Below are 25,598 nucleotides of genomic sequence, written 5' to 3' on the forward strand. Positions count from 1 at the left end.
CCTATTGCTTTATTGTTTTATTGGATATAAATTACCAAATGCTCATATGTACCTCAGAAATAATGGCTAAACCAAAAAATTTTATTTTCACAGTGCGCTAACACCTCTTCTTCCTTTAGTTTTCCGTACTATGCTGAATGTCACGCTCTTAGTGTCCTGTAACTGCTGTGATTGTTACTACAAATTTGGTGCTTTGAAAACAACAGAAATGTGTTCTCTCATGGTTCTGGAGGCCATCATCAGATTTACCGAACCAAAAATCAAGGTGTGTGCCAAGCTGTGCTCTCTCTAGAGTTTAGGGGAGCATCCTTTCCGGCCTCTTCCAGCTTCTGGTGATTACTAGCACTCGCTTGCTTGTGACTACAAATTCCAGTATCTGCCTCCCTAGTGGCCTTGCCTTCTCTTCTTTTTCTGTGTTCAAACCACCCTCTTCCTATATCTTATAAGGTCACATATGATTGCATTTTAGGCCCACTTGGCTAGTCCAGGATAATCTCCCCATCTTTGAGATCCTTAATTTAATCACATCTGAAAAGTTACGAATTTATTTGCCATATAAGGTAGCATTCATATGTACCAGGGATTCAGGCATAGATATCTTTTGACCCCTTCCTTAAGCACTTCTTTTTCTCCAAATTGTGGTAAAATACATGTCACAGACATTTTACCGTCTTAACTCTATTACGGGTGCAGTTCACCGGCATGGAGTACCTTCACTTTGTTGTGAAGTCACCACCATCCATCTCTAGACCTCTTTTCGTCTTGTAAAACTGAAACTCTGTACCCATGAATAGTAACTTAACTCCGCATTCACCACCCCTCCCATCCCCTAGTAACCTCCGTTATGCTTTCTGTCTCCATGAATTTTTTTTTTTAATATTTTTATTTTCCCACTGTACAGCAAGGGGGTCAGGTTATCCTTACATGTATACATTACAATTACATTTTTCCCCCACCCTTTCTTCTGTTGCAACATGAGTATCCAGACATAGTTCTCAATGCTATTCCCTAGCAGGATCTCCTTGTAAATCTATTCTAAGTTGTGTCTGATAAGCCCAAGCTCCCCATCCCTCCCACTCCCTCCCCCTCCCATCAGGCAGCCACAAGTCTCTTCTCCAAGTCCATGATTTTCTTTTCTGAGGAGATGTTCATTTGTGCTGGATATTAGATTCCAGTTATAAGTGATATCATATGGTATTTGTCTTTGTCTTTCTGGCTCATTTCACTCAGTATGAGAGTCTCTAGTTCCATCCATGTTGCTGCAAATGGCATTATGTCATTCTTTTTTATGGCTGAGTAGTATTCCATTGTGTATATATACCACCTCTTCCGAATCCAATCATCTGACGATGGACATTTGGATTGTTTCCATGTCCTGGCTATTGTGAATAGTGCTGCAATGAACATGCGGGTGCATGTGTCTCTTTTAAGTAGAGCTTTGTCCGGATAAATGCCCAAGAGTGGGATTGCGGGGTCATATGGAAGTTCTATGTATAGATTTCTAAGGTATCTCCAAACTGTTCTCCATAGTGGCTGTACCAGTTGACATTCCCACCAACAGTGCAGGAGAGTTCCCTTTTCTCCACAGCCTCTCCAGCACTTGTTATTTGTGGATTTATTAATGATGGCCATTCTGACTGGTGTGAGGTGGTATCTCATGGTAGTTTTGATTTGCATTTCTCTTATAATTAGCGATGTTGAGCATTTTTTCATGTGTTTGTTGGCCATCTGTATATCTTCTTTGGAGAAATGTCTCTTCAGGTCTTTTGCCCATTTTTCCATTGATTGATTGGCTTTTTTGCTGTTGGGTTGTATAAGTTGTTTATATATTCTAGAGATTAAGCCCTTGTCAGTTGCATCATTTGAAACTATTTTCTCCCATTCTGTAAGTTGTCTTTTTGTTTTCTTTTTGGTTTCCTTTGCTGTGCAAAAGCTTTTCAATTTGATGAGGTCCCATGGGTTTATTTTTGCTCTAATTTCTATTGCTTTGGGAGACTGACCTGAGAAAATATTCATGATGTTGATGTCAGAGAGTGTTTTGCCTATGTTTTCTTCTAGGAGTTTGATGGTGTCCTGTCGTATATTTAAGTCTTTCAGCCATTTGGAGTTTATTTTTGTGCATGGTGTGAGGGTGTGTTCTAGTTTCATTGCTTTGCATGCAGCTGTCCAGGTTTCCCAGCAATGCTTGCTGAATAGACTTTCTTTTTCCCATTTTATGTTCTTGCCTCCCTTGTCAAAGATTAATTGACCATAGGTGTCAGGGTTTATTTCCGGATTCTCTATTCTGTTCCATTGGTCTGTCTGTCTGTTTTGGTGCCAGTACCACACTGTTTTGATGACTGTGGCTTTGTAGTATTTCTTGAAGTCTGGGAGAGTTATGTCTCCTGCTTGGTTTTTGTTTCTCAGGATTGCTTTGGCGATTCTGGGTCTTTTGTGGTTCCATATAAATGTTTGGATTGTTTGTTCTAGTTCTGTGAAAAATGTCATGGGTAATTTGATAGGGATTGCATTGAATCTGTAGATTGCTTTGGGTAGTATGGCCATTTTTACAATATTGATTTTCGCAATCCAGGAACATGGAATATCTTTCCATTTCTTTACATCTTCTTTGATTTCTTTGATTAAAGTTTTATAGTTCTCAGCATATAGGTCCTTTACCTCCGTGGTCAGGTGTATTCCGAGGTATTTGAAGAGAAATAAAAGGCATCCATATAGGAAGAAAAGAGATAAAACTGTCACTGTATGCAGATGACATGATACTATACATAGAAAACCCTGGAGTTCCCGTCGTGGCGCAGTGGTTAACGAATCCGACTAGGAACCATGAGGTTGCGGGTTCGGTCCCTGCCCTTGCTCAGTGGGTTAACGATCCGGCGTTGCCGTGAGCTGTGGTGTAGGTTGCAGACACGGCTCGGATCCCGCGTTGCTGTGGCTCTGGCGTAGGCCGGCGGCTACAGCTCCAATTCGACCCTTAGCCTGGGAACCTCCATATGCCGCAGGAGCGGCCCAAGAAATAGCAACAACAACAACAACAACAACAAAAAGACAAAAGACAAAAAAAAAAAAAAAAAAAGAAAACCCTAAGGACTCAACCCCAAAACTACTTGAACTGATTAATAAATTCAGCAAAGTAGCAGGATATAAGATTAACATTCAGAAGTCAGTTGCATTTCTGTATACCAGCAATGAAACATTAGAAAAGGAATACAAAAATACGATACCTTTGAAAATTGTATCTCCGTGAATTTGAGCACTCTACCTATGTCATGTGTATGGCGTCATGCAGTAACTCTTTTGTGACTGCTCTCTCTTAAAATAATGTCCTCAAGATTTATCCATACTGGAGCATATGTCAGTATTTCCTTCCTTTTAACTGCTGAATATAATTCCATTGTATGCATGTACCACCTTTTGCTCATCTCTTCATTTGCCTGTGGATTCTTGGGTTGCTTCCATATTTTAGCTATTGTGAGTAATGCTGCTGTGAACATGGTGTACAGATATCTCTTTAAGACCCATTCTTTTGAGTGAATACCCAGAGGTAGAAGTGTTGAATCATAGACTAATGCTGTTTTTAATTTTTTTGAGGAGCCATGTAACATTTTCCTCAGTTGGCACACCATTTTTCCCTTCCCACCAGCAGGGTGCAAGGGTTCCAGTGTTTCCATATCCTTACCAATGCTTGTTCTAGGTTTATTGTAATGGTAGCCATTCTAGTGGGTATGAGATGATACCACATTGTGAATTTGATTGTCATTTCTGTAAAACTAGTGCTGTTCAGCACCTTTTCATGTGCTTTTATGGGCTTTGTATAACTTCTTCGGAGAATTATCTATTGAGATCCTTTGCCTATTTTTTAATTAGATTGCTTAATTTTTGTTGCGTTTAGGGGCTTTCTATATATTCTGGACCTTAATTCCCTATCAGATTGATTTTTAAAATATATTCAGAGTTCCTATTGTGGCTCAGTGGTTAACAAACCCGACTAGCATCCATCCCATTCTGTGATTTTTAACTTTATTAATGTTGTCTTTTGTTGTATAAATGTTTTTAATTTTCATGAAGTTCATCTCTTTTTCTTTTAGAATCTGTGCTTTTGGTACAATGTCCAAGAAGTCATTGTCAAATTCAGTGTTGTGGAACTTTGCCTTTTATTTTCTTCTAAGAGTTTTATAGTTTTAGGTCTGACATTTAGATCTTTGATCCACTTTGAGTTAAATTTTATATGTGGTATTAGTTACGAATCCAACTTTAGTTTTCTGCATGTGGATACTCAGTTTTCCCAGCCCCACTGGTTGAAAGCCTGTCCTTTCTCCGTTGAATGATCTTGGCACCCTTGTGGAAAATCATTTGGCCAAATATGTGAAGGTTTATTTCTGGGATCTCTATTCTACTCCATTGGTTTATATGTCTGTTATTATGCCAGTAGCACACGGTTTTGATTACTGTAGCTTTCTAGTAAGTTTTTAAATCAGGAAGTGTGAGTCTCCAACTTTGTTCTTGTTTTTCAAGATTGTTTTGGCTATTCATGGTCTCTTGAGATTCTATATAAATTTTAGGATAGTTTTTTTTTTTTTTTCCTCTGCAAAAAAGGCCATTGGGATTTTGATAGGGATTGCATTGAATTTGTAGGCCTTTTTGGACAATATTGACATCTTAACAGTATTAGGCCTTCCAGTTCATGAACCTAGACTATGTTTCCATTTATTTACATCTTCTTTAATTTCTTTCAGCACTGTTTTATAGTTTTCATTGTATCAATCTTTCACCTCCTTGGTTATTCCCCAAGTATTTAATTCTTTTTGACACCATGTTATTGTAAATAGAAATGTTTTCTTAGTTTCCTTTTCAGATTGTTCATTATTAGTATATATAAGTGCAACTGCTTTTTGTATGTTGCCTTTATATTCTGCTACTTTGCTCGATTTATTTATTAGTTCTAACTCTTTTTTTGATAAAAATATTTACTGGTTTCTACATATAAGATTGTAGGATCTCCAAACAGAAATAATTTTATTCCTTCCTTTCTGATTTGGATGCCTTTTGTGCTCCTGAATTCAGTTTGCTAGTATTTTGTTCAGGATTTTTGCATCGGTGTTCATGAAGGAATAGAATCTGTAGGGTTTTTTTGTTTGTTTTCTGCTTTGATTTTTTAAGTTTGTTTTTGTTTGTTTGTTTTGTTTTGTTTTTTTGTAATGTGTTAGTCTATGTATGACATAAAGAAAATGCTGGCCTCATAGAATGAATTAGGAAATACTTCCTCCACTTCACTTGTTTGGGAAATTTAAGAGTTTCTAACCTCCTTAAATGTTTGGTGGGGTTTACCAGTGAAGCTGTAAGGTCCAGGATTTTTCTTTTGGGGGATATTTTTGATTTCTTATTGAGTCTCCTTACTATTTATAGGTATATTATAGGGTTCCTATTACTTTGTAATTCAGACTTGGTAGGTTTTATGTTTATAAAAATGTGTTCATTTCATTTAGGTTATCCAGTATGTTAGCATACAATTGTTCGTTGTACTTTCTTTTAATCCTTGTATTTCTTTAGCATCAGTTGTAATGTCCCCACTTTAATGTCTGATTTTTTTTTTTCAGTTGTCTTTTTTTAAAATTCTTTCGTTGTCATTATAGCTAAAGGTTTGCCAATTTTGTTCACCTTTTCAAAGAATTAACTTCTGGCTTTATTGACTTGCTCTTTTTCTTTTCTCTGTTTCATTTCTCTCTGCTCTAGTTTGTATTATTTCCTTTTTTTCTTATAGCTTTGGGTTTAGCTTGTTCTTTTTCTAGTTCCTTAAGTTGTAAAGTTAGGTTGTTAATTTGGGATCTTTCTTCTTTTTCAGTGTAAGTATTTATAGCTATACATTTCTTCCCATAGCACTGCTTTCACTGTGTCTTAGAAGCTTTGATATGTTGTGTTTTCCTTTCATTTGTCTCAAGACATTTTCAAATTTGCCTTGTGATTTCTTCTTTGATCCCTTGGTTGATTGTGTTGTTTCATTTCCACAATTTTGTGAATTTTCCACTTTGCCTTTTCTTTTTTTTTTTTGCACTGATTTCTTACTTCATCTCACTGTGGTCAGAGATGCTCTGTACAATGTCTGTCTTTTAGGACATGGATGTCTTTGGGGGAGGCTGTTATTCATCCTCCCACAGTCACTAATTTCTACTCAGGAATTTATATCAAAACTAGGAATTCCCCTTGATAGTTTTCTTTACCACTCTAATACATCAGCCAGCCCTGTATGTTATTCACATCTATCACCTTTTCTCCTCATCCACTGTGACCCCCTACCCAGGCCACTCCCTAGGACATTGTCCTTTATTTCCTGTATAGAACTTACCACCATTTGAATTGTCTTATTTGTTTACATGCTTGCTTTATATTATCTATCTCCATTGAAAGCAGGGGTCATTTTGTTCAGAGCCATAACTGCAGTAACTAAAACAGAGTCTGGCACACAGATAATTAACAAAGAATTTTTGAGTGAATTTTAACTAAGAAAAAATGGTTCATGCTTGTGTAGTGATTAGCATGGGACAGTGCGTTAAACATATTTGTTAAACCCTTACAACTAATCTCCCAATTTTTTTTAAAATCAGAGAATGGAAGAACAGAGAGCCTAAATTTCTTTCCCAAGGGCACACATCTTACAAGCTATGATCCTGGATTTAAACTCAAGAAATGTGGCCACAGTACCTGATTCCAAGTGTCTTTTTTTTTTTTTTTCTCACTTTTTCTTTTTTATTATTGCCTTCTATGCAACACTTGTGATTTTAAAGTACCTGTCACACATGAACAAATTTTCCTTGAACTTCTCCCAAATTCCTTCTTTTTTCTCATTTCTTAATTAGTATAATCAATTAATGCAGGGGAATACAAATCTTAAAATGACTCTTTTCCAGTTACTACCTCCAAGTCTGCCAGAACCTATTTTCTGTCCCTGGTGCAAACTTATCAATTTATCTTTAAATTTATCAACTTATCTCTAAAACTTATCAGTTATCCTTGTGCTTATTAACATCAGGCTTGAGTTACTAAGGTCTTTTTTACTCATATAAGGAAATAGCATCCATAGTCCTAAACATCCTGAATTCTACTCAGGAGATTAAATCATTCTTGAAAATATTAATATGCTACCATTTTTATTAAAGAAAATATTAATATGCTACCCATTTTTATTAAAGAATATACGAAGTTTCCTTACTTGTTCAACTGAGGAAGAAATAATTCTCCTGATAAAGGATGCAAGAATGACGACAAGGAGTTGAGTTGTATAATTCCATCAAGAGAACAGGAATAAGAAAAAACCAGTTATTTCTAGAGATATTGAAGAAGTTAGCTGATGAAACTGGTTAGAAAACGGATGTGAGTACTGATAGAAGAGGAAGGCTTCTGGAGAAATAATAATGGAATTGACTGAGATAAGGCATGTGGATAAGGTGCAAATTTGAAAAAAAAATTTTTTTTTTTTTTTTTAAGGAAATGACACGTATTGGAGTTCTCATTGAAGCTCAGCAGGTTAAGGACCCAATGTTATCTCCATGAGGTAGCATATTCCATCTCTGGCCTTGCTCAGTGGGTTAAGGATCTGGTGTTGCCATAAGCTGTAGCTAAGACCCTTAGGTTGAGACTTCTATATGCAGCAGGTGCAGCTGTTAAAAACAATAATAAGAAGAAAAGACAAGGTATTAAAATCCTAGATTTCAAACCTAAAATCCTAGATTTCAAGCTTATGAGTATCATAAATCACATTTCCTAAAAGTTCTTTCAGGCATTGGAAGATTGAAAATCTTCATCTGAAAGAGCTTTAGCAAAAAGAAAGAAAAATAATTTCCTGGCAAACTGATCATTCTTTTTTTTAAATTTATATGTATTTATTTTTTATTAAAGTATAGTTGATTTACAGTGTTGTCCCAAAAGAATGTTTATAGATGTGTGATCATTCTTTAATGAATTAACTTGTCTACATCAAACTATGGTATTATCTCATAGGAGATATTTAATTCCTTCTCAATACAGCTAACTCTTTTTTATTACTCTCTCTTTGAGTTGTATTCCCATATGCAATTATTATATGCTTTTTGCAAGATCATGGCTTTATTAATTAGTTAATAACTTATCAAAAAGTTTAAAAAGGAGAGTAGTTCAGATAGATCATCCAGTTATACCTTACAAAATCATTATAGATTATGATTTTAAAAAAATCTAAAAGAGGTCATCCAGATCCATTTAACCAACCTTGTCTGCAGCTTTACGTGCACCTAGCTCTTTGGTCAGAAATTCTCACTGAAAGCAGTGTAAAATGGTGAGAAAAATATAAAAAATACATAGAAATAGAAAATTTACCTCTGAATTTGAAAGGAGTTAAGATCCCTCACATGACAAAAACAGTGAGAACAGAAATCCAGAGTACTAGAGTGAAATGGAGCCCCACATATGCTTAATCCTGGTGACCAGTTTAGACTTTGAGCACTAAGGGAAACTGGACGGAAAACAAAGCCTAAGACCTTTCCAAGGGGAGGCTTGAGACCCCTCCAGAAAGCCGGACCTCAAAGGCCTGCAGGCTCAGTGTGAGGAGATGTGGTACCTATGCTGCATTTGCACCTTAAGAGGAGAACAGTATGAAGTGTGTCCACATTAACTCTGGTGCTAGGTGGAGGTAGACATCCATTTCGCTGAGGATTTTAGCCCAAAGCAAAGGAGCATGTGGATTTCAGCACCAGTTTACTTGAGGAAGTCCCAAGCCCTCAACACATTTATTTTCCTGAGATTGCCAAGGTGGCTGATAGATGCAAATGCAGATCCTTTCTGAAGATAAGTCACCTTTAGCCAGGCCTCAGAGGAATTCTATGAAGTTCAGTAAATATTATTTTATAGTAAAAAAAAGAAAAGTTCAGAAAACACAGGAGACAATAGACACTAAGCAAAACAGTAAACATAAGGGAGAGCAAATTCAGACATATATATTTGTAGTTTATACAGAAAATATGATAATATGTTTAAATATAAAAAGAGGAATTAAAGAATAAGAAGAAACAAAAATTTACTCGGCATATTTAGAGAACAAAATATAATTGTTAAAAAATGTAATTTTAAAAACTGAGTCAGTAGAAAACAAGCTAGGAGGAAAGAAAAATGCAGAAAAAGCAGGAAAAAAAAAAAAGCACAAAACAAGCTGGTCATAAATAAATACATCAAAAGATACCAACAGTCTTAGTAAACATTTAAGAAATAAAATCTAGTTAATATACAAAAAATTACCACACTGGATTTTAAAAGTAATTTAGGTAGATTGTATTCATAAGGGTCATATATAAAGCATAAGATTCACAAAACTTAAAAATCAGAGAAGGGAAAACTGTACCAGAAGAATACCAACCGAAAGAATATTGATGTGTCCATAGCAATGTAAATAAAAACTCACTTTAAAGAAAAATGCTTTGCTTGATGTAAAAACAGTTCATAAAATAATTATGAAAACATTCAGTTTATTGCAAAGATACTATAATTTTTTAATTATACAAACCCCAGACTAGAACTTCAAAGCTTGAAAGCAAACACTGATCAAGAAAAAATGACAAATGCATCATCATAGTGAAATTAAACACTCGAGTATGAGGTAAGCTGATTTCCAACCAAACTGTTGAGGTAATGCAGAGAGAAAAGATACTCTTTAAATAAATAATTCTGGAATTACTTGATGTTTATATGAGGAAAAAAAATTGAACCTTGGCCCCAACCTGACAACATGCACAAAAATTAACTCACAATGAATTGGAAATCTAAACCAAAAAGTTTATAACTCTAAAACTTATAGCAAAAAAATAAAACAAAGAGAAATAAACATATTTATGACTTTGTGGTAAGCAAAGGTTTCTTTACAATGGACATACAAAAATACCAGTTCTTCCACCCCAAAATGCATATGTTGGATTTCATCAAAAGTAAAACTACTGTTCTTTGAAAGACGTCATTAAGAAAATAAAAATGCAAGCCAAAGCATTATTTTTGCAGTAAACTTATCATGAATAGAACTTGTATCTCAAATGTATAAAAATGTGATTTTCCTGAATACTTAATATAAAGAAGTATTCTTAACCAGTAGGTTATAAAGGAGACTAAACTACAGGTGTTTATATTTATTACCTACCTTTAAAAAATAACATGTTTAGAAGAACCCTGTGCTATTCCTCTCTTATTTTATAGTAAATATTGTGTAGTGCTGGTGTTATTTCTACTTAAATGTTTGAACATTGGTATTTCCTTTGTGGGAAGGTTTTTTAATTCCAACCTAATTTCTTTGATATGTGTGTGGCTTCATAACTATTCAGATGTTCTTTTTCTGCTTGCGTCAGATTTGGTAACTGATGTTTTCAAGGAACTGATCCATTTCAATTACCTTATCAAATTTATTATATTAGTTGTTTATAATGTGTCCTTATTATACTACATTGTCTGTAAGCCCTGTAGAAGTTTTTCTGTCATTTCTGATATTGCTAATTTGTGTCTTTTATTTTAACCAGCTAAACTAGAGTTTTACCAGTTTCTGATCCTTTGAAATAACTTTTGGTGACATGGATTGCATCTCTTGTTAATCTCCTTCTCTTCAGTTGACTTCTGCTCTTTATTATTTTCTTCCTACTTTAGTTTAAACTGCTCTTTTTTTATACCATTTTAAGGTAGAACCATAGATAATTGCTTTCAGTCTTTTCCTCTTTGCTAGTATGACAATAATTGCTTTTAGTCTTTCCTCTTTGCTAATATGACAGTTTTTCTGTCTAAGCCCTGCTCTAGATGCATTCCACAATTTTTATGTCACGCTTTTAGTGTAAGATAGTTTCCAATTGCCATAGGATTTCTACTTTGATTTATGGGCTAGTTGTAAATGTATTATTTGATTTCCAAATATTTGTAGATTTTCTGGTCGATGCTTTGTTATTAATTCCAGTTTAAATCTGTGTGGGAAGAGAATATGCACTTGACCCTTGAACAGCATGGAGGTTAGGAGCAGCTCCCCTCCATGCAGCCAAAACTCCAGGTATAACTTACACTCAGACCCCAGATAGGCTCTTCCTCTACGTGTGTGGTTTCTCGCTCTCTGCAGTTGGTTCTACATCCATGAATTCAGCCAATGCGGGAGGTGGTGACAGGGTTCATGTAATACTGAAGTATTTACTGTTGAAAAAAATCTGCCTATACATGGACTCATGCAGTTCAGATCTATGTTGTTCAAAGGTCTGAGTGTGATTTCAGTTGACACTTGTTTCATGGCCTATGGCCTCTCTTGGTTAGTGTTTCATTTATACTTGAAAAAAATGTATAGTCTACAGTCCTGCTACTTTAAATATCAGTTGGGCCCATTTGGTTCAAGTGTTCTGTATTCTTATTAATTTTCATTTATCAACGAAGGGAAAGAGAAGTATTGAAATCTCTGATTCAAATTGTTTTCAACTCCAATAGGAGATTTTTCTCTATCTCCTTTCAATCATGTCAGGGTGTTTTTTTTGGTCTGTTTTTTGTTTTCGTCTTTGTTTTTTTGATACTCTCTTAAACACAGGATTGTTTGATATCATTTTTATGTATTTTTTTAAAGTATAATTGCTTTACAACATTTCTTCCAAGTCCTGTTATACAGCAAAGTGACCTTTGTCTTTTTTTTTTTTTTTTGCCTTTTCTAGGGTCACTCCTGCGGCATATGGAGGTTCCCAGGCTAGGGGTCTAATCGGAGCTGTAGCCGCCAGCCTTGACCAGAGCCACAGCACTGCTGGGTCCATAACCCACTGAGCAAAGCCAGGGATCAAACCCACAACCTCATGGTTCCTAGTCGGATTCGTTTAACAACTGAGCGACGATGGGAACTCCCAAAGTGACCTTTAATTAATTTATTTTTTTCTTTTTTTGGCCACCTCGTGACATATGGAGTTCCCAGGCCCAAGATCACATCCAAGCTGCAGTCCCAACCTACACCACAGCTGTAGCAATGCTGGATCCTTAACCCACTGTGCTGGGCCATGGATTGAACCTGTGTCCCAGCGCTCCCAAGATGCCACCAGTCTTGTTGCACCACATCAGGAACTCCTCCTTAATAAATTTTAAATGTCATTTAAGATTTTACATTTAAATAAATTTAAATATAGATGACATTTAAAATTTCTCTTTTGATCTGAGAATATTCTCTGCCCTGAAGTCATGCTATCTGATATTAAAATAGCCAATACACTCTTTTTTATGATTAAGGTTACATGCTTAATTCTTTCCATTCTTTTATGTTTAATCTTCCTATTTTTTATTTTTAAAGTTCATTCTTATAATTTGAATAGACTCAGTACTTTTTTTCTCTCTGGCCTGATAATCTCGCTCTTTTAACTAATATCCGTAATGCATTTAAACATAATGTAATTACAGACATATTGAATTGATTCTATATATTTCCTTCCTTTTATTCCTTTTTTTCCACTTTGTCTTCTGTTGGATTAAGTATCTTTTCATTATTCCATTAATCTCCTTTATTTCTTATCAAGTCCATGTAGCTCTTGTTTTATATTTCTTTGGGTTCCTTTAGGATTTTCTATATGGATTTTTAGGTTACTATAGTCCCTCTTCAAATCGTATTGTACCACTGTATTTGTAACGTAAGTTCCTTAAAAGAGTGTACTTCCCTTTACCTGCTTCTCCTCCTTTGTGCTGTTATACATTTTATTTCTACATTTTATATAACCCATTTATTTTCATATGTGCTTTCAGCACCTAAATACATTGTCACCATTTATGCTTTAAATAGTCAATTATATTAAAAATAATTTATTAAGGGAAAAATTATTTATATAATTGTGCACACTTACCAGTTACCAGCATTCTTCATGCCTTCACACAGACACCAATTTACATCTGGAACCTAGTCTTTCCGCCTGAAGAACATCCTTTAGTAGCTCTTGTAGAGCCAGTCTTTTTGGCAGCAAAATTTCTCAGATTTGCCTGACAGTATATTTTGCCTTCATATGTGAAGAATATTTTCACTGAGCACAGAATTTTACTTTTTAGTTTGTCGATCATTCTTTTCAGGGCCACACCCAGGGCATATGGATATTCTCCAGCCAGGGGTCGAATCTGAGCCACAGCTATAAGCTACGCCACAGCTGCAGTAACACTGATCCTTTAGCCCACTGCACTAAGCTAGGATCAAACCCACACCTTCGCGGAAACCCAAGCCACTGCCTTTGAATTCTTAACCCACTGCACCATAGCAGGAACTCCTTTTCACTTTAAAGATAATATTTCCTTGTATTCTGGCTTGCGTTAGTGCTGATGATGTATTCCAAGAAATTCTTAAACTTTTTCCCTCTGTATGTAATATGCCTATTTCCTTTCTGGCCACTACTAACATTATTCTATCACTAGTTTCCAGCAGTTTGATTATCTTGTACCTTGGTATGGCTTTCTTGGTGCTTATCCTATTTGGATTCCAGTGTCCTTTTCAGATATGTAGGTTTATGGCATATATCAAATTTGGAAAATTTTTGAACATTATGTCTTCAAATAATTTTTGTGCCCACCCTCCCTTTTCAGGGAGCCTTTAATTCTAGGACTCATCTAGCCTTTTTTCTAATATGCAGCCTTTCGAGGTGCTCTCCTGAAGTCTCTGTACCTTCAGTAAGATCACCCCACTCTGATAGCGTTAAGTCTTCTAACTAACATGAGCTCCAGTAGTTGTGTAGTTTACAGGTCCTAGATAGTTATTCTCAGCCTCAAGGAATCCCACTCCACTAATTTGCAGCTTAGTGTTTAGCTTCAGGCTCAAAGGAACACTTTTGCAATTTTTAAAGCTCCTTACTCCAGTACTCCATAAAACAGATTCCAGCTGCCTTAGCCAGTTTGACTTCCACTCTCTGTGTCATCATCTCACTGAAATCCTCATTGTCTGTGCTCTGCTTGAGTTCCCCCTCCTGTGCTGGGGTCTGATAAGTATCTTCAGGCAGATAGTCAATTTTAGAGATCACTTTTGGTTTCCTCCTCTTAGGGACCACAGTTCTCTGCTGTCAGTTGCCCAGCATCTGAGAACAGTCATTTCATACCTTGTCTAGTTCTCTAGTCGTTGACAGTGGGAGACAGAGTGCAGTTCCAGCTCCTCACTTATGGCCAGAAACAGATTTTCTAAAAACACATTTTAAAGCTAATGAATTAAAACCAAATCCAAGAAACACCACACACCCAGAGTACCAAGTCTGCATAAATTGTGCGGATTTTCAGGTACATGCACGTACCATTGGGAGGGGATGCTGAATTCCAGAATATCAGTTGAGTCTCAACCTTATACTATAGTCACCACGAAGTTTTTAAGGCATTTTTATTAGAGATAGGAAATTTTCCTTTGTAATACTGCCTTGAATATATGATGAAATATAGGAAAAAGAATGAAATTATGCTGGCCTCCATACAAATCTAGACCAAAAAAGATTCTCAGTATATTTAATAGACCTCCAAGAAATACAGAGTAATACTTTACCTTTTTGGGAAAGTCATTCATTACTTTTTAATCAATCTAGCGTCATCAGAGGCGCATTGATTTATAGGTAGTGATACCTATTTGTGAAGTTTGGAGAGTTTTGTCAACGTATTTCCTTTTCAAGTTTAAAATTCAAAGGAAAAATTAATAGGTATTTCTCATACATCCGAAAATATGTATGTTTAACATTTCATCTAAAACATACTTTATATGCAGAGCATGATAAAGATATTATTTGGAGGAAATTAAGAGGTAAAAGTTGAGTGCTGTTATTCATACATTGCTCATAATAATGGGAATAGACATACTGCAGAATCTCTTAATGGACCAGAAAAATCTTAACAGATAATTTATACCATATTTAATTAATTAAATGAAAAGGCAGATAACTAATCAGCGAATAAAATTATATTTAATCTCAATGGCAAAAAAAGATTTTTTTAAAAAATCTAGATTATTCAAAACTTAACCCCTGCTCTTTTTCTTCAACCATTTTGCTTTGCTCGTCTTTCCTGTCTTACTATTTCCTTTTAGAACCCACTGTTTCTCATACTAGCAGCCCAGCATCATCCTTGGCACTTGCTTTCAGCCAGGACAATCAAGTCATCATCATACTTCATCAACTTCACTCCTAAGCTTCTTTTCACATTTTTCTCTAATACCTTAAGCCAAGGCTCCCTTACTTTCGGCTGGGCTGCTTTCCATTCACGTTGTGTTCTGTCTTCTCTATCCCACTTTGTCCTGCACGAGGCCATTTTCTGCACAATATCGTTCAAAATCTTCTACAGCTGCCCCCTTTTTTTTTCCCTTAGGAAAGAGCCTCTAAAAATTAACAAGGCCTTATTGAATCTGGCTGTTCCTTAGCTTTCCAGCCTCACCCTTTCATGATCTTCTTCAGTACATGTGGCATCATGCACGTTTGCTTACCAGGCTGCAAATGACTTTCAGACCTTTCCGTGTAAGTCCCCTCAGTCTTGAATGCTCTTTCTAGGCTTTTCTTTACCCCTGGCTAACATCCTCCATAAATGACATCCTCTAGAGCAAGCCTTTCCTGATTCCTCCCACACAGGTTTCAGCATAATTATAATTAGTTAGTTACCTATGAGTTATTTAATGTCTGATTTAGCCAGTTAGATGATAACGTGCTTTGGAGCCAGAGGATGTATTTCTTTTATCCTTTGAGAAGTCCCAGAACTTTTATTTCCTGATTTATAGCTGCTACTTGATAAATAATTACTCAGTCACGATTAGCTATTCTACAAAAGAAAGTTGCTTTCTAGGAGGAGTTCAGAAATGGACACTCCGTCACTGTTATGAAAGCATAAATTAATGCAAACTTTATGAAAATAAATTTGAAATTGTTTTTAAAAATCTTTAAATATTCATTCTCTTTGTGTAATTCCAAATCTGGGAGTATCTCCAAGGGAAATAATTCAGATGTACACAAAATTAGTGTATAGCATATTTATCTGAGCATTAATTATAACATTAAAAAGTTAGAAATCCTCAGACATTCAATAAATAGAGATGAGCCTAAATAATATTTAGGAAGATTTATCAGCTTAAGTTATCAAAACATTTTTATAGAATTATGATATAAAAACCTTCCATGAATCTTCATGTAAATGTTTTTTGAAAGATAAATTCGATTGTATTGGGGAGTCTTAAATTTAAATAAAAATAAAATCATTTGGTAAAAAAGAAGAAATTCTTAATTTTAAATGATAACCACAGCATCTCACTTCCATGTCATGAATCTTATTTAAGTAGTAGCATAAATGAACCTTTCCGCAGAAAAGAAAATCATGGACTTGGAGAATAGACTTGTGGTTGCCTTGGGGGAGGGGGAGGAAGTGGGTGGGATTGGGAGTTTGAGGTTAATGGATGCAAACTCTTGCTCTTGGGAATGGATTAACAATGAGATCCTGCAGTGTAGCACTGAGAACTATGTCTAGACACAACGCAGCATGTCAATGAGAGAAAAAATTATGTATACATGTTTGTGTAACTGGGTCCCCATGCTGTACCATGGAAAAAAAAAAGTGTGTTGGGGGAAATAACAACAAAAAATTAATGAAAAATAAATAAATAAATAGTAGCACAGATCAGGTACAAAAAGAGAAAAAAAAATTGTAGGTAAACAAAATGATTCTGTCAAATTTCTGACAAATGATGGCTGTTTATGAAGGAGAATTAGTATTTATCTTCCATTTTTCTATACAGCAAATCACAAACTATGAATATTAAAAGGTCCTGAGTTCTCTTTTTATTTAGTTATTCATTAATTTATTTATTGTCTTTTTATCTTTTTAGGGCTGCACCTGCAGCGTATGGAGGTTCCGAGGCTAGGGGTCCCATCAGAGCTGTAGCTTCCAGCCTGCACCAGGGCCACAGCAACACCAGATCCGAGCCGCATCTGCGACCTAAACCGCAGCTCACGGCAACGCCAGATCCTTAACCCACTGAGCAAGGCCAGAGGTCGAACCCGCAACCTCATGGTTCCTAGTCGGATTAGCCAGGACGGGAACTCCGGAATTCCCGAGTTCTGTTTTTAGAACCAACTCATTACCTTTGCATTATTTTGTAATGAACATAACCTATTTTTAGAACCAACTCATTACCTTTGAAGTATTTTGTAATGAACATAACCCTGTCATTTCGATTTATTGGTTCACATGCTATTTAATGATCCTTCTCTTATCATACTCTTTCCAGGGTAGCCTAGGAGATACAAAGCATGTATAAAATGTCATTCCAGTTCTCACATTGTTCATAGGATCATTGCATAGATAACACAGACATAGCCCTACAATAATAATATGTTACAGAATAAATGATTAAGGGACAAAATAAGGTTACAGACATCAAACCTTCAAAGTAGATTGGAAGAGGCAAAGATAAGTGACTCTGGTTGAGGACAGTTTCAGGAGAAATGGAGAATTCCCCGTGGCTTTTGCTGATTGCAGATTCTCCCAGTCAGGGTTTTGTTGACCCATTCATTTTAAAATGAATAAAATATTGTACTTCCTTTTGTAGCTCAGCAGGTTAGGAACCCAACATGGTGTCTATGAGAATGAGGATTCAATCCCTGGCTTTGCTCAGTGGGTTGACAATCTAGAGTTGCCACAGACTGTGGGGTAGGTCGCAGATATTCCTTGTATTCAATGTTGCTGTGGCTGTGGTGTAGGCAGGCAGCTGCAGCTCCGATTAGATCCCTAGCCCCGGAAATTTCATATGCCACAGGTGCAACCATAAAAACAACAATAGGAAAAGAATGAGATGCTTTTAACAGCATCATGCAAAGTATGTGGTCATTAATGATGCTGCCGTGTTAATCTCATATTATTTCGTGACCTCTTTATAGCTCTCCGAGACACTGGAAAACAATCTATTAATAGTGACTGGAAGATCGAACACTCTGGTGCGTTCACCTTAGCGGGAACTACTGTACATTACGTAAGACGAGGCCTCTGGGAGAAGATCTCCGCCAAAGGTCCTACCACGTCACCTTTACACCTGCTGGTATGAGGGAACAAGTCGATAACATCGCCTAATCAGCCTCCTATGACAAAGGACATTCCCACTGGGCCTTCCCTTACCTTTTTTCTCTAAATTTGAATTGTAAGATAGACACTTAAAATTATTTCAGGAGTTCCTGTAGTGGCACAGTGGTTAACAAATCCGACTGGGAACCGTGGGGTTGCGGGTTCGGTCCCTGCCCTTGCTCAGTGAGTTAACGATCCGGTGTTGCCCTGAGCTGTGGGTAGGTTGCAGATGCGGCTCGCATCCTGCGGTTGCTGTGGCTGTGGTGTAGGCCGGTGGCTACAGCTCTGATTCAACCCCTAGCCTGGGAACCTCCATATGTCGTGGGAGTGGCCCAAGAAATGGCAAAAAAGACAAAAATAAATAAATAAATAAATAAGTAAATAAATAAAATTTAAAAATAAATAAAATTTAAAAAATTATTTCAGAGGTGGGTTTTTAGGGCTTTTTAAATGTGTTTGAAATCAATGTGTTTAAAACTGTAAATGATTACACAAGGAACAAAATGTTTTAGGAAATTCTCAGACTCACAGTAGGGGGAATCAGCAGTCAATAAGGAACCTCTTTCCCTACAGGCATGTTTCCTAACCAGTGTGGATGTCTGTAAAGAGAGTGCTATGATATGGCATTTCATACATCCATGAATGTGTAAAAAATGCTTTTGATAAAATAGGATTAATTCCTGGGGAAAACACTTGGTAAATTTTTTTTTTTTTTTTTTTTTTTGCCATTTCTTGGGCCATTGCCACAGCAAGTGGAGGTTCCCAGGCTAGGGGTCGAATCGGAGCTGTAGCCACCGGCCTACACCACAGCTCACGGCAATGCCGGATCCTTAACCCACTGAGCAAGGCCAGGGACAGAACCCGCAACCTCGTGGTTCCTAGTCGGATTCGTTAACCACTGCGCCTTGGTAAATATTTAACAAGCCTTCCAATACGAGGTTAATTGATTCCTGTAAGGAATTATGAAAACCTGAATATTTGGTATAGTAAGTTTCTTTATCATGTAGCCAAAGACTAGGTTTGAGTTTGGAGTGAAAGAATCAGCACACTGAGGCTCTGCATTCATGCTGGTGACAGGTTCACATGGCTTTTTTTTGTTGTTGTTTTCTTTTAATGAATGGACTGTTTAATGACATGAAAAAATGGCACGCCATTCTTCAGTAGCATCGAGGAATTATTACAGATGCTAATACTGATATTTCATTTAAAAAGCTAAAGATAGCTTCGATTTTCATTAAGTTACACTTGACCTGTAACATTGTGTAAGGTTAAGATGCACCATGTGTTGATGTGGTGCGTGTGTATTGCGGTATGATTACTGCATGCCCCTTTTGACCTTGATTATTAGAGTCAGTGCTAATGGCTCAGGAGCCTCGGAGCTGACCGCACATCTGGCGTTTTTTCATTCTGGTGGCAGAGGGTAAGGTTCACACACTGGAACACCTCTTTAAGTCCTCACATGACAACAACTCTAATACCGTCTCCTGTTTATGTGGAGTGTGGGGTGCCACCTTATTTAATATCTCCGCACAATTTCCTTTGTGCTCCATTCGAGACATCTGTCTTCAACTGGAGACATTCCAGGGGCCAAAGGTTCAGATCTCATGTTGGCCTGTTTGTTTTTCCTCCTTTAATGTGCCTGCAAATCACTTGGGGCCCTTATTAAAATGCCCATTTTGATGCCTTGGGTCTAGGGAGGAACCTGAGATCTGCTGGCTCCCAGTTGGTACCATTGCCCTGACGCTGGCCCACTGACCATATTTCAAATAAGAATTTTTTGGTTTTTTTTTTGTTTTTTAGGGCTACATCTACAGCATATGGAAGTTCCCAGGCTAGGGGTCGAATCAGAGCTGTAGCTGCCAGACTACATCACAGCCACAGCAAAGCCAGATCCAAGCCACGTCTTCTGAGCTCAGTGTCTCCCCAAAAGTTATTTAGCTTGGACTAAACCAAGTGCTAATCAATCTTCTATGTGGTCTCTCCTGATGCAAAGCTTAAATCTAAGTTCTTTACACCAGACAGTCTTGAATCATAAGTATGTATATACTTTAATTATTTTGTTCCTCTACCCGCAGTTCCTTTGGGTCCTTTTATTTAATTTGAATTGGAAACTCCTCTCTGTGCCCTCTGCCATCTGGAGGCGGTGGAGGGGGGGGAATGACTAAACAAACGTTGTGTGACCCATATCTGGCTCTTTCCATGATTGGATCACTTAGAATAACAGCATTATCAATAACAAACATATGCTTAATGACTGGGTGGCAGAAAAGGTTGCCTCCCTTCCATGAATGTAGCCTGCGTTTTTCATGGAACAAGACTGAGCTCTTGGTCTGAGCCTCTCAGGCAAAATCTGAAAATAGTATATGTGGGATCTCAGTGTTGGGCAGAGGGAGTTTTCCTGCTGCAGAATCCTTAATCTGACTGGTAATTACCACAGTTTTTCCTGGAAGCATGAAACATAATTAAAGTCAGTGAACTATGTCTAAAAGAAGGCATCTGTGTGACCTGGATTTATTCAGTAATCCAAGGGAAACGGCACTTCTAAGATATTTTTCTTTAATGACTATTACAGATCGAAAGCCGGTACTGAATTTTGAAAGGCAGTACTTTCTGCTGCCATGCCTCGGTCTGTGCCCGTCCACTGCAACATGGTCACACGTTCCTCCCTGCAGAGAACACTGCCAAAGTCAAATGGTTTGAGACAGAGCTAATGATTTTGTAGCCAGTGTCTTTATTTTAAATGGCCTTAGATAGTCAAGGATCATCTAAGGTTCTGTCCATGAAAAGGTAGTTTTCTGAAGAAAAATAGGTTTTCATGTAATTATGTCAGTGTACGTGTTCATTTCATGAGTTAAAAATCGTGTGATAAGTCTGGTTATGTCCATAAAGAAGGTAAGTCCGTCTCTTTCTTTTTTCACTCATTTAGCTGAAGGTCACTGGCAACATGCAATATTTGAAGCCAAAATAAGCACTGTGATATGCTTAGAATTAGCACTCAGGATGTTGTGTATATGTGAATTTTAGAAGTATTTTTAGGAATTTCCCATGTGGCGTAGCAGGTTAAGGATCCTGTGTGGCTGCAGCTGTGGCACAGGTGACAACTGCAGTGCTGGTTAGATTCCAGGCCTGGGAACTTCTATATGCCATGGGTGCAACCTGTATAAGTAAAGTAATTAATTAAAGTTCTATTTTTAACATTGCTATAGTTGATTTATAATGTCATCATACTAGTTCCCCAATCCAAATATTAGAGTATATCTTAGTATTTCTGTTGATATACTGAGGCAGAATCTTAAGAAAAAGAAGTAATGGAAATTAACCTTATGCTAATTTAAAAATTTCCCCATTAAGTGTTAATTCTAAATTACCTGTCATTACAACTACTTTGATACAGGTTCAATACCAAAGTTCTCTAATAATTGAATGTAATTTAAAATTTAGATTTATATGTTTTTATACATCACATCATGTTATATAAGTGGCTTCCATAAATCCTCAGGTCCATAGACGTGATATATTCCATGGGCTGTCTCGAGCTGTTTCGCATATTTTGTGAAAATGTATTTCTAAAGAAACGTATGTTGTCATTCATTCTTTTATTTCAAGTGAGTATATTTCGGGTGTTCTTCTTTCATTTACAGCATGTATGGTTGCCTGTGCTGGTGGAGTTCTAAGCTGGACTCTGGGAGGACAGATGTGGTCCCTTGTTGTGGTTGTGTCCAGTGCAGCCCAAAGCTCAGTCATTTTCATACACCCTTTATGGTTTCCTGTGCTGTTTACGTGTGTGTACATAACTGTACCATTATTAAGTTCATTTCATTAAAAAGTTCTTTTCAAACAATTTCCTTTCAAAGGAAGTGATTTTTACAATAAATGAGCAATCAGTGACCTTGCTAAAATTAAAGCTTAACTATAAGCAGACATAGGTAGAATTCTTGTCTTCCGGTTGGCTGAGAAGCTCTCTACCCTTACGGAGTGAAATGCATCCCAGAATCTTCTCCCCCCTTCCTTTGTTGACACAGGGACTTATTATCCACCTTTCATTTTTGTGTGAGTGGAAAGGCTACATTTCATATTGGATTGTGGGTTATAGCCTCTGTTAGGTAGGACACACGTCCCTGTGCCCCCTGCTAAAGTCGTATGCCATGCTTTGGGAGACTGTCCAGTCCATCGACTTGGAAGAAAATGATCTGGTATCATTGACCACGTTCAGGTGGGCTATTTTCACGCTGTCTTTAGCTCAGAGATAAGTGTGTAAATCCAATGTTTTCAGAAAGGACAGTTTGAGCATTTAAGCAATAATGTCACAATTCTGGGTCAGCTTGCACATCATGCAAAAAGCATTTTAAGGAATCCACATCCTTAGTTTTATGCTTCACATTGAATATGCTGTACTTGCACCCATCTGCCTTCATCACTTTTATATATTGCAGGTGCTGCTGTTTCAAGACCAGAATTATGGTCTTCACTATGAATACACTATCCCATCAGACCCTCTTCCAGAGAATCAGAGCTCTAAAGGACCTGAACCCCTTTTCATGTGGACACACACAGGCTGGGAAGATTGCGATGCCACGTGTGGAGGAGGTGAAGGATTTTTCAGTACTTATCTTTCCAAAATAGCTATTTTCTGATCATTGCTAATTAAGACAGATCCACAACTCATTTAACTGAAATTTCAAACGCCATAAAGGATTGGAAACTAAAAGGTTTTTTTTTTTTTTTTTTTGCGGCACGTTTGCTGCCTAGATACCTTAGCTGTGCTGTGGCAAAATCTGTTAGGAATGGAAGCAAGCATATTTATGGTTGTTACAGATCTCAGCCAACGTGATTACTCATTGCATTACTTTGCATAAATATTAACACTTAAGGGGGCTGCCGTACGTTCCATTCAGGGTGTAATATTGGGACATTATACCATGTAGAGTTGAAAGAGATGGGATGGAACCAATAAAGCATATCAATATAAGTAGTCAACAACATTGGAGAAAAAAACATGCAAATAAGAATCCTTTTCTCTAAGACACATAAGAAAGTATTATAAGAAAGACAAGAAAGAGAATGATCAACTGTGTCAAAAGCTGCTAATGAGTCAGAAATAATGTGGACTGAAATGAACTACTATATTTATTATTTTACGGCCACACCCATGGCATATGGAGGTTCCCAGGCCAGGGATTGAATCCGAGGCTGAAGTTGCAGCAGTGTGGGATCCTTTGACCCACTGTGCCAGGTTGGGGTTCCAACATGCACCTCCACATTGACCCAATCCACTGCAGTTGGATTCTTAACCCACTGTGCCATGGTAGGCACTCCTAAAAAAAATATTATATTTATTATATTTGAAACATAGAAGTCAGTGGTGATTAATCATTAAAAATTAATTTCAATGATTTGGCTCAAAAGACTAAATAGAGTGGATTTAAGAGAAAATAGCATGTGATAAAGCAGAGAGATGTGATTTTTGTTGAAGGGGGATATAGGTCAAAGAATTTGTTGTTGTTTTTAATAGGAGAAATGATACATGACCATTTGCCAGTATATATTTTACAGAATAGAACAGAAAACTTAGTGATGCAAAAGGAAAGAGTAAAAAAATTTGGAGTGATGTCCTTATGTTGGCAAGATGGGTGGAATGGAGTATTTGGCTTTGGATAGAAATATGGGTAGCCTGTCACTAGTAACAGGAGAAAAGACAGTATTTTTTTGAATAGCAGCCCATGTTGGGAACTTAAGGTGGAACTCTTTTGGTTGCATCTGTTTTCTCAATCAAAGACATTTTGCTGAGGTTAAAGGCGAAAAAGGAGATACGGAATTTTGAAAAGAGAGGAGATGTGAAGTGGTGCCTCCCGAGGTGAGAAAATGAATGAAACGGGGACAGTGTGTTTTGATTGTATAGCAGCGCTGATGGTCCAGCTGAAGTTAATGCCCATGAATATAGTTTGACACTCATGTCATCATGTGTTACCCTCCAGCCATGATACAGCATCCAGATGCACTTGTGGATAAATTTTGGAATTGCCATGTGAGTATAATAAAAACGAAAAGAGAATATGACTGACCTGAGGTTGTACATGAGAAGCGGGTCAGGAAATTTATTTATGTAAGGAGGAAAGCAAAGATATGAAGGACTTGAAAGACAGTGAAAAGGGGGGTAGTAGCACTAATGGATTATTGGCCCTGATGGTATTAAAAAACTCCTAGACTCGGGGTACTTAAGGAAGAGGCCTGGAAATAAAGGAGTTGGTAACAGAAAATAGAGCTGAGATTATGGAGGGCATATTGTCATTGGTGGTACTAAGACCAGGTGGTACTAAGACCAGGAGAGTTAGTGGCTTACTAAGTAGAAGGAGGGATTTTTTTTTTTTTTGCTATTTCTTTGGGCCGCTCCCGCGGCATATGGAGGTTCCCAGACTAGGGGTCCAATCGGAGCTGTAGCCACCAGCCTACGCCAGAGCCACAGCAACGCGGGATCCAAGCCGCGTCTGCAACCTACACCACAGCTCACGGCAACGCCGGATCCTTAACCCACTGAGCAAGGGCAGGGACCGAACCCGCAACCTCATGGTTCCTAGTCGGATTCGTTAACCACTGCGCCACGACGGGAACTCCAGAAGGAGGGATCTTTAGGAAGAGAAGAGATGGCTAAAAGCTGAGAGGTCTCAGTGTTGGAAGAATCATTCAGAAGGCTCTAATACCTACAAAAAATGTGTGAGTACCAGTATTAGAAAATAAAACAAAAATCCCAGCGTTAGGAACTATAACAAAAATCCAGAAGCTAAAATCTTATACTAAAAAGAAGGAGTGACGCGAAGGTGGTCTTTAGGCCGACAGCAAAAAGGGGTTGGCCCTGGATAGTCAGCTCCAAAGCCATACATTTAGGCAGAAGAAAAAGAGAATGGGAGACAAAGAGCATCCCACCCATGCTGCCTCTAGATCCAAAGGTACAGGGTCTAGTCAAGAAAGTAGCTACCCCATTGGAGGCTGTAGAGAAAGCGAGAAATGTGGTCCTCAGGAGAGGGGAAAAAAAAAAAAAAAAAAAAAAGAGTGCCAGGAGCATCCAGAGGTGTGGTGGCTAGGGAAGAGCAGTTTTCCTCAGGGCACTGGGAGCTCTGGGACCCTCCCCTGACTCCTGGACCACGCGGCCCTCTGGGGCTGCCAGGGCAAAGGCAGCCGGGTGGGCAGAGATTACACAGAGCACATCTCGCTTCCAGAGATACAGGATAATTCTAACACAAGGATTTCTGGTCACTCTCACAATTTAAAAGCTTGTATCGCTCACCCTTGGCGCAATGAGATTCTCTCTGGCCGTGTTTCTCCCAGAAGCCCCATTACCACTATATGACGTGGGACCCTGTATCTTCCTGTCCTCTCCTGCTCATACTCCCGTGTATACCCTAATTCCTGGTCCTCGACTTCACCCATTCTTTACTGATGCCAGGGCCTGTTTCGCTTAAGGGGTCTGCTTCACATCCCCTATCCATAAAAGCCAAAAATGCAAATAGGAACAAACATATCTTTAATGAAAATCCGCACGGTTGGAATTTTCT

At 37.6% G+C, this 25,598-nt stretch overlaps 1 protein-coding gene across 9 annotated transcripts in view; it reads left to right on the top strand.

Moving 5' to 3' along the window:
- Positions 1-25,598, top strand: part of ADAMTS19 (ADAM metallopeptidase with thrombospondin type 1 motif 19) — a 467,308-nt gene that overhangs the window by 394,939 nt on the left and 46,771 nt on the right. For all 9 annotated transcript variants that reach the window (XR_014838760.1, XM_085014505.1, XM_085014501.1 and 6 more), the window contains 2 exons: positions 17,868-18,025; positions 22,482-22,635. Coding sequence is in view for 8 of the 9 variants with exons in the window: in XM_085014505.1 (XP_084870631.1) it covers positions 17,868-18,025; positions 22,482-22,635 (312 nt within the window). In the remaining variant the exon portion in view is untranslated. The remainder of the gene's footprint in view (positions 1-17,867; positions 18,026-22,481; positions 22,636-25,598) is intronic.

Source organism: Sus scrofa, chromosome 2 (genome assembly GCF_054392235.1).
Source record: "Sus scrofa isolate SSC_HxYL_T2T_F1_AM1 chromosome 2, Sscrofa_HxYL_maternal_Yorkshire_Landrace_v2.0, whole genome shotgun sequence".
Lineage (NCBI taxonomy): Eukaryota > Metazoa > Chordata > Mammalia > Artiodactyla > Suidae > Sus > Sus scrofa.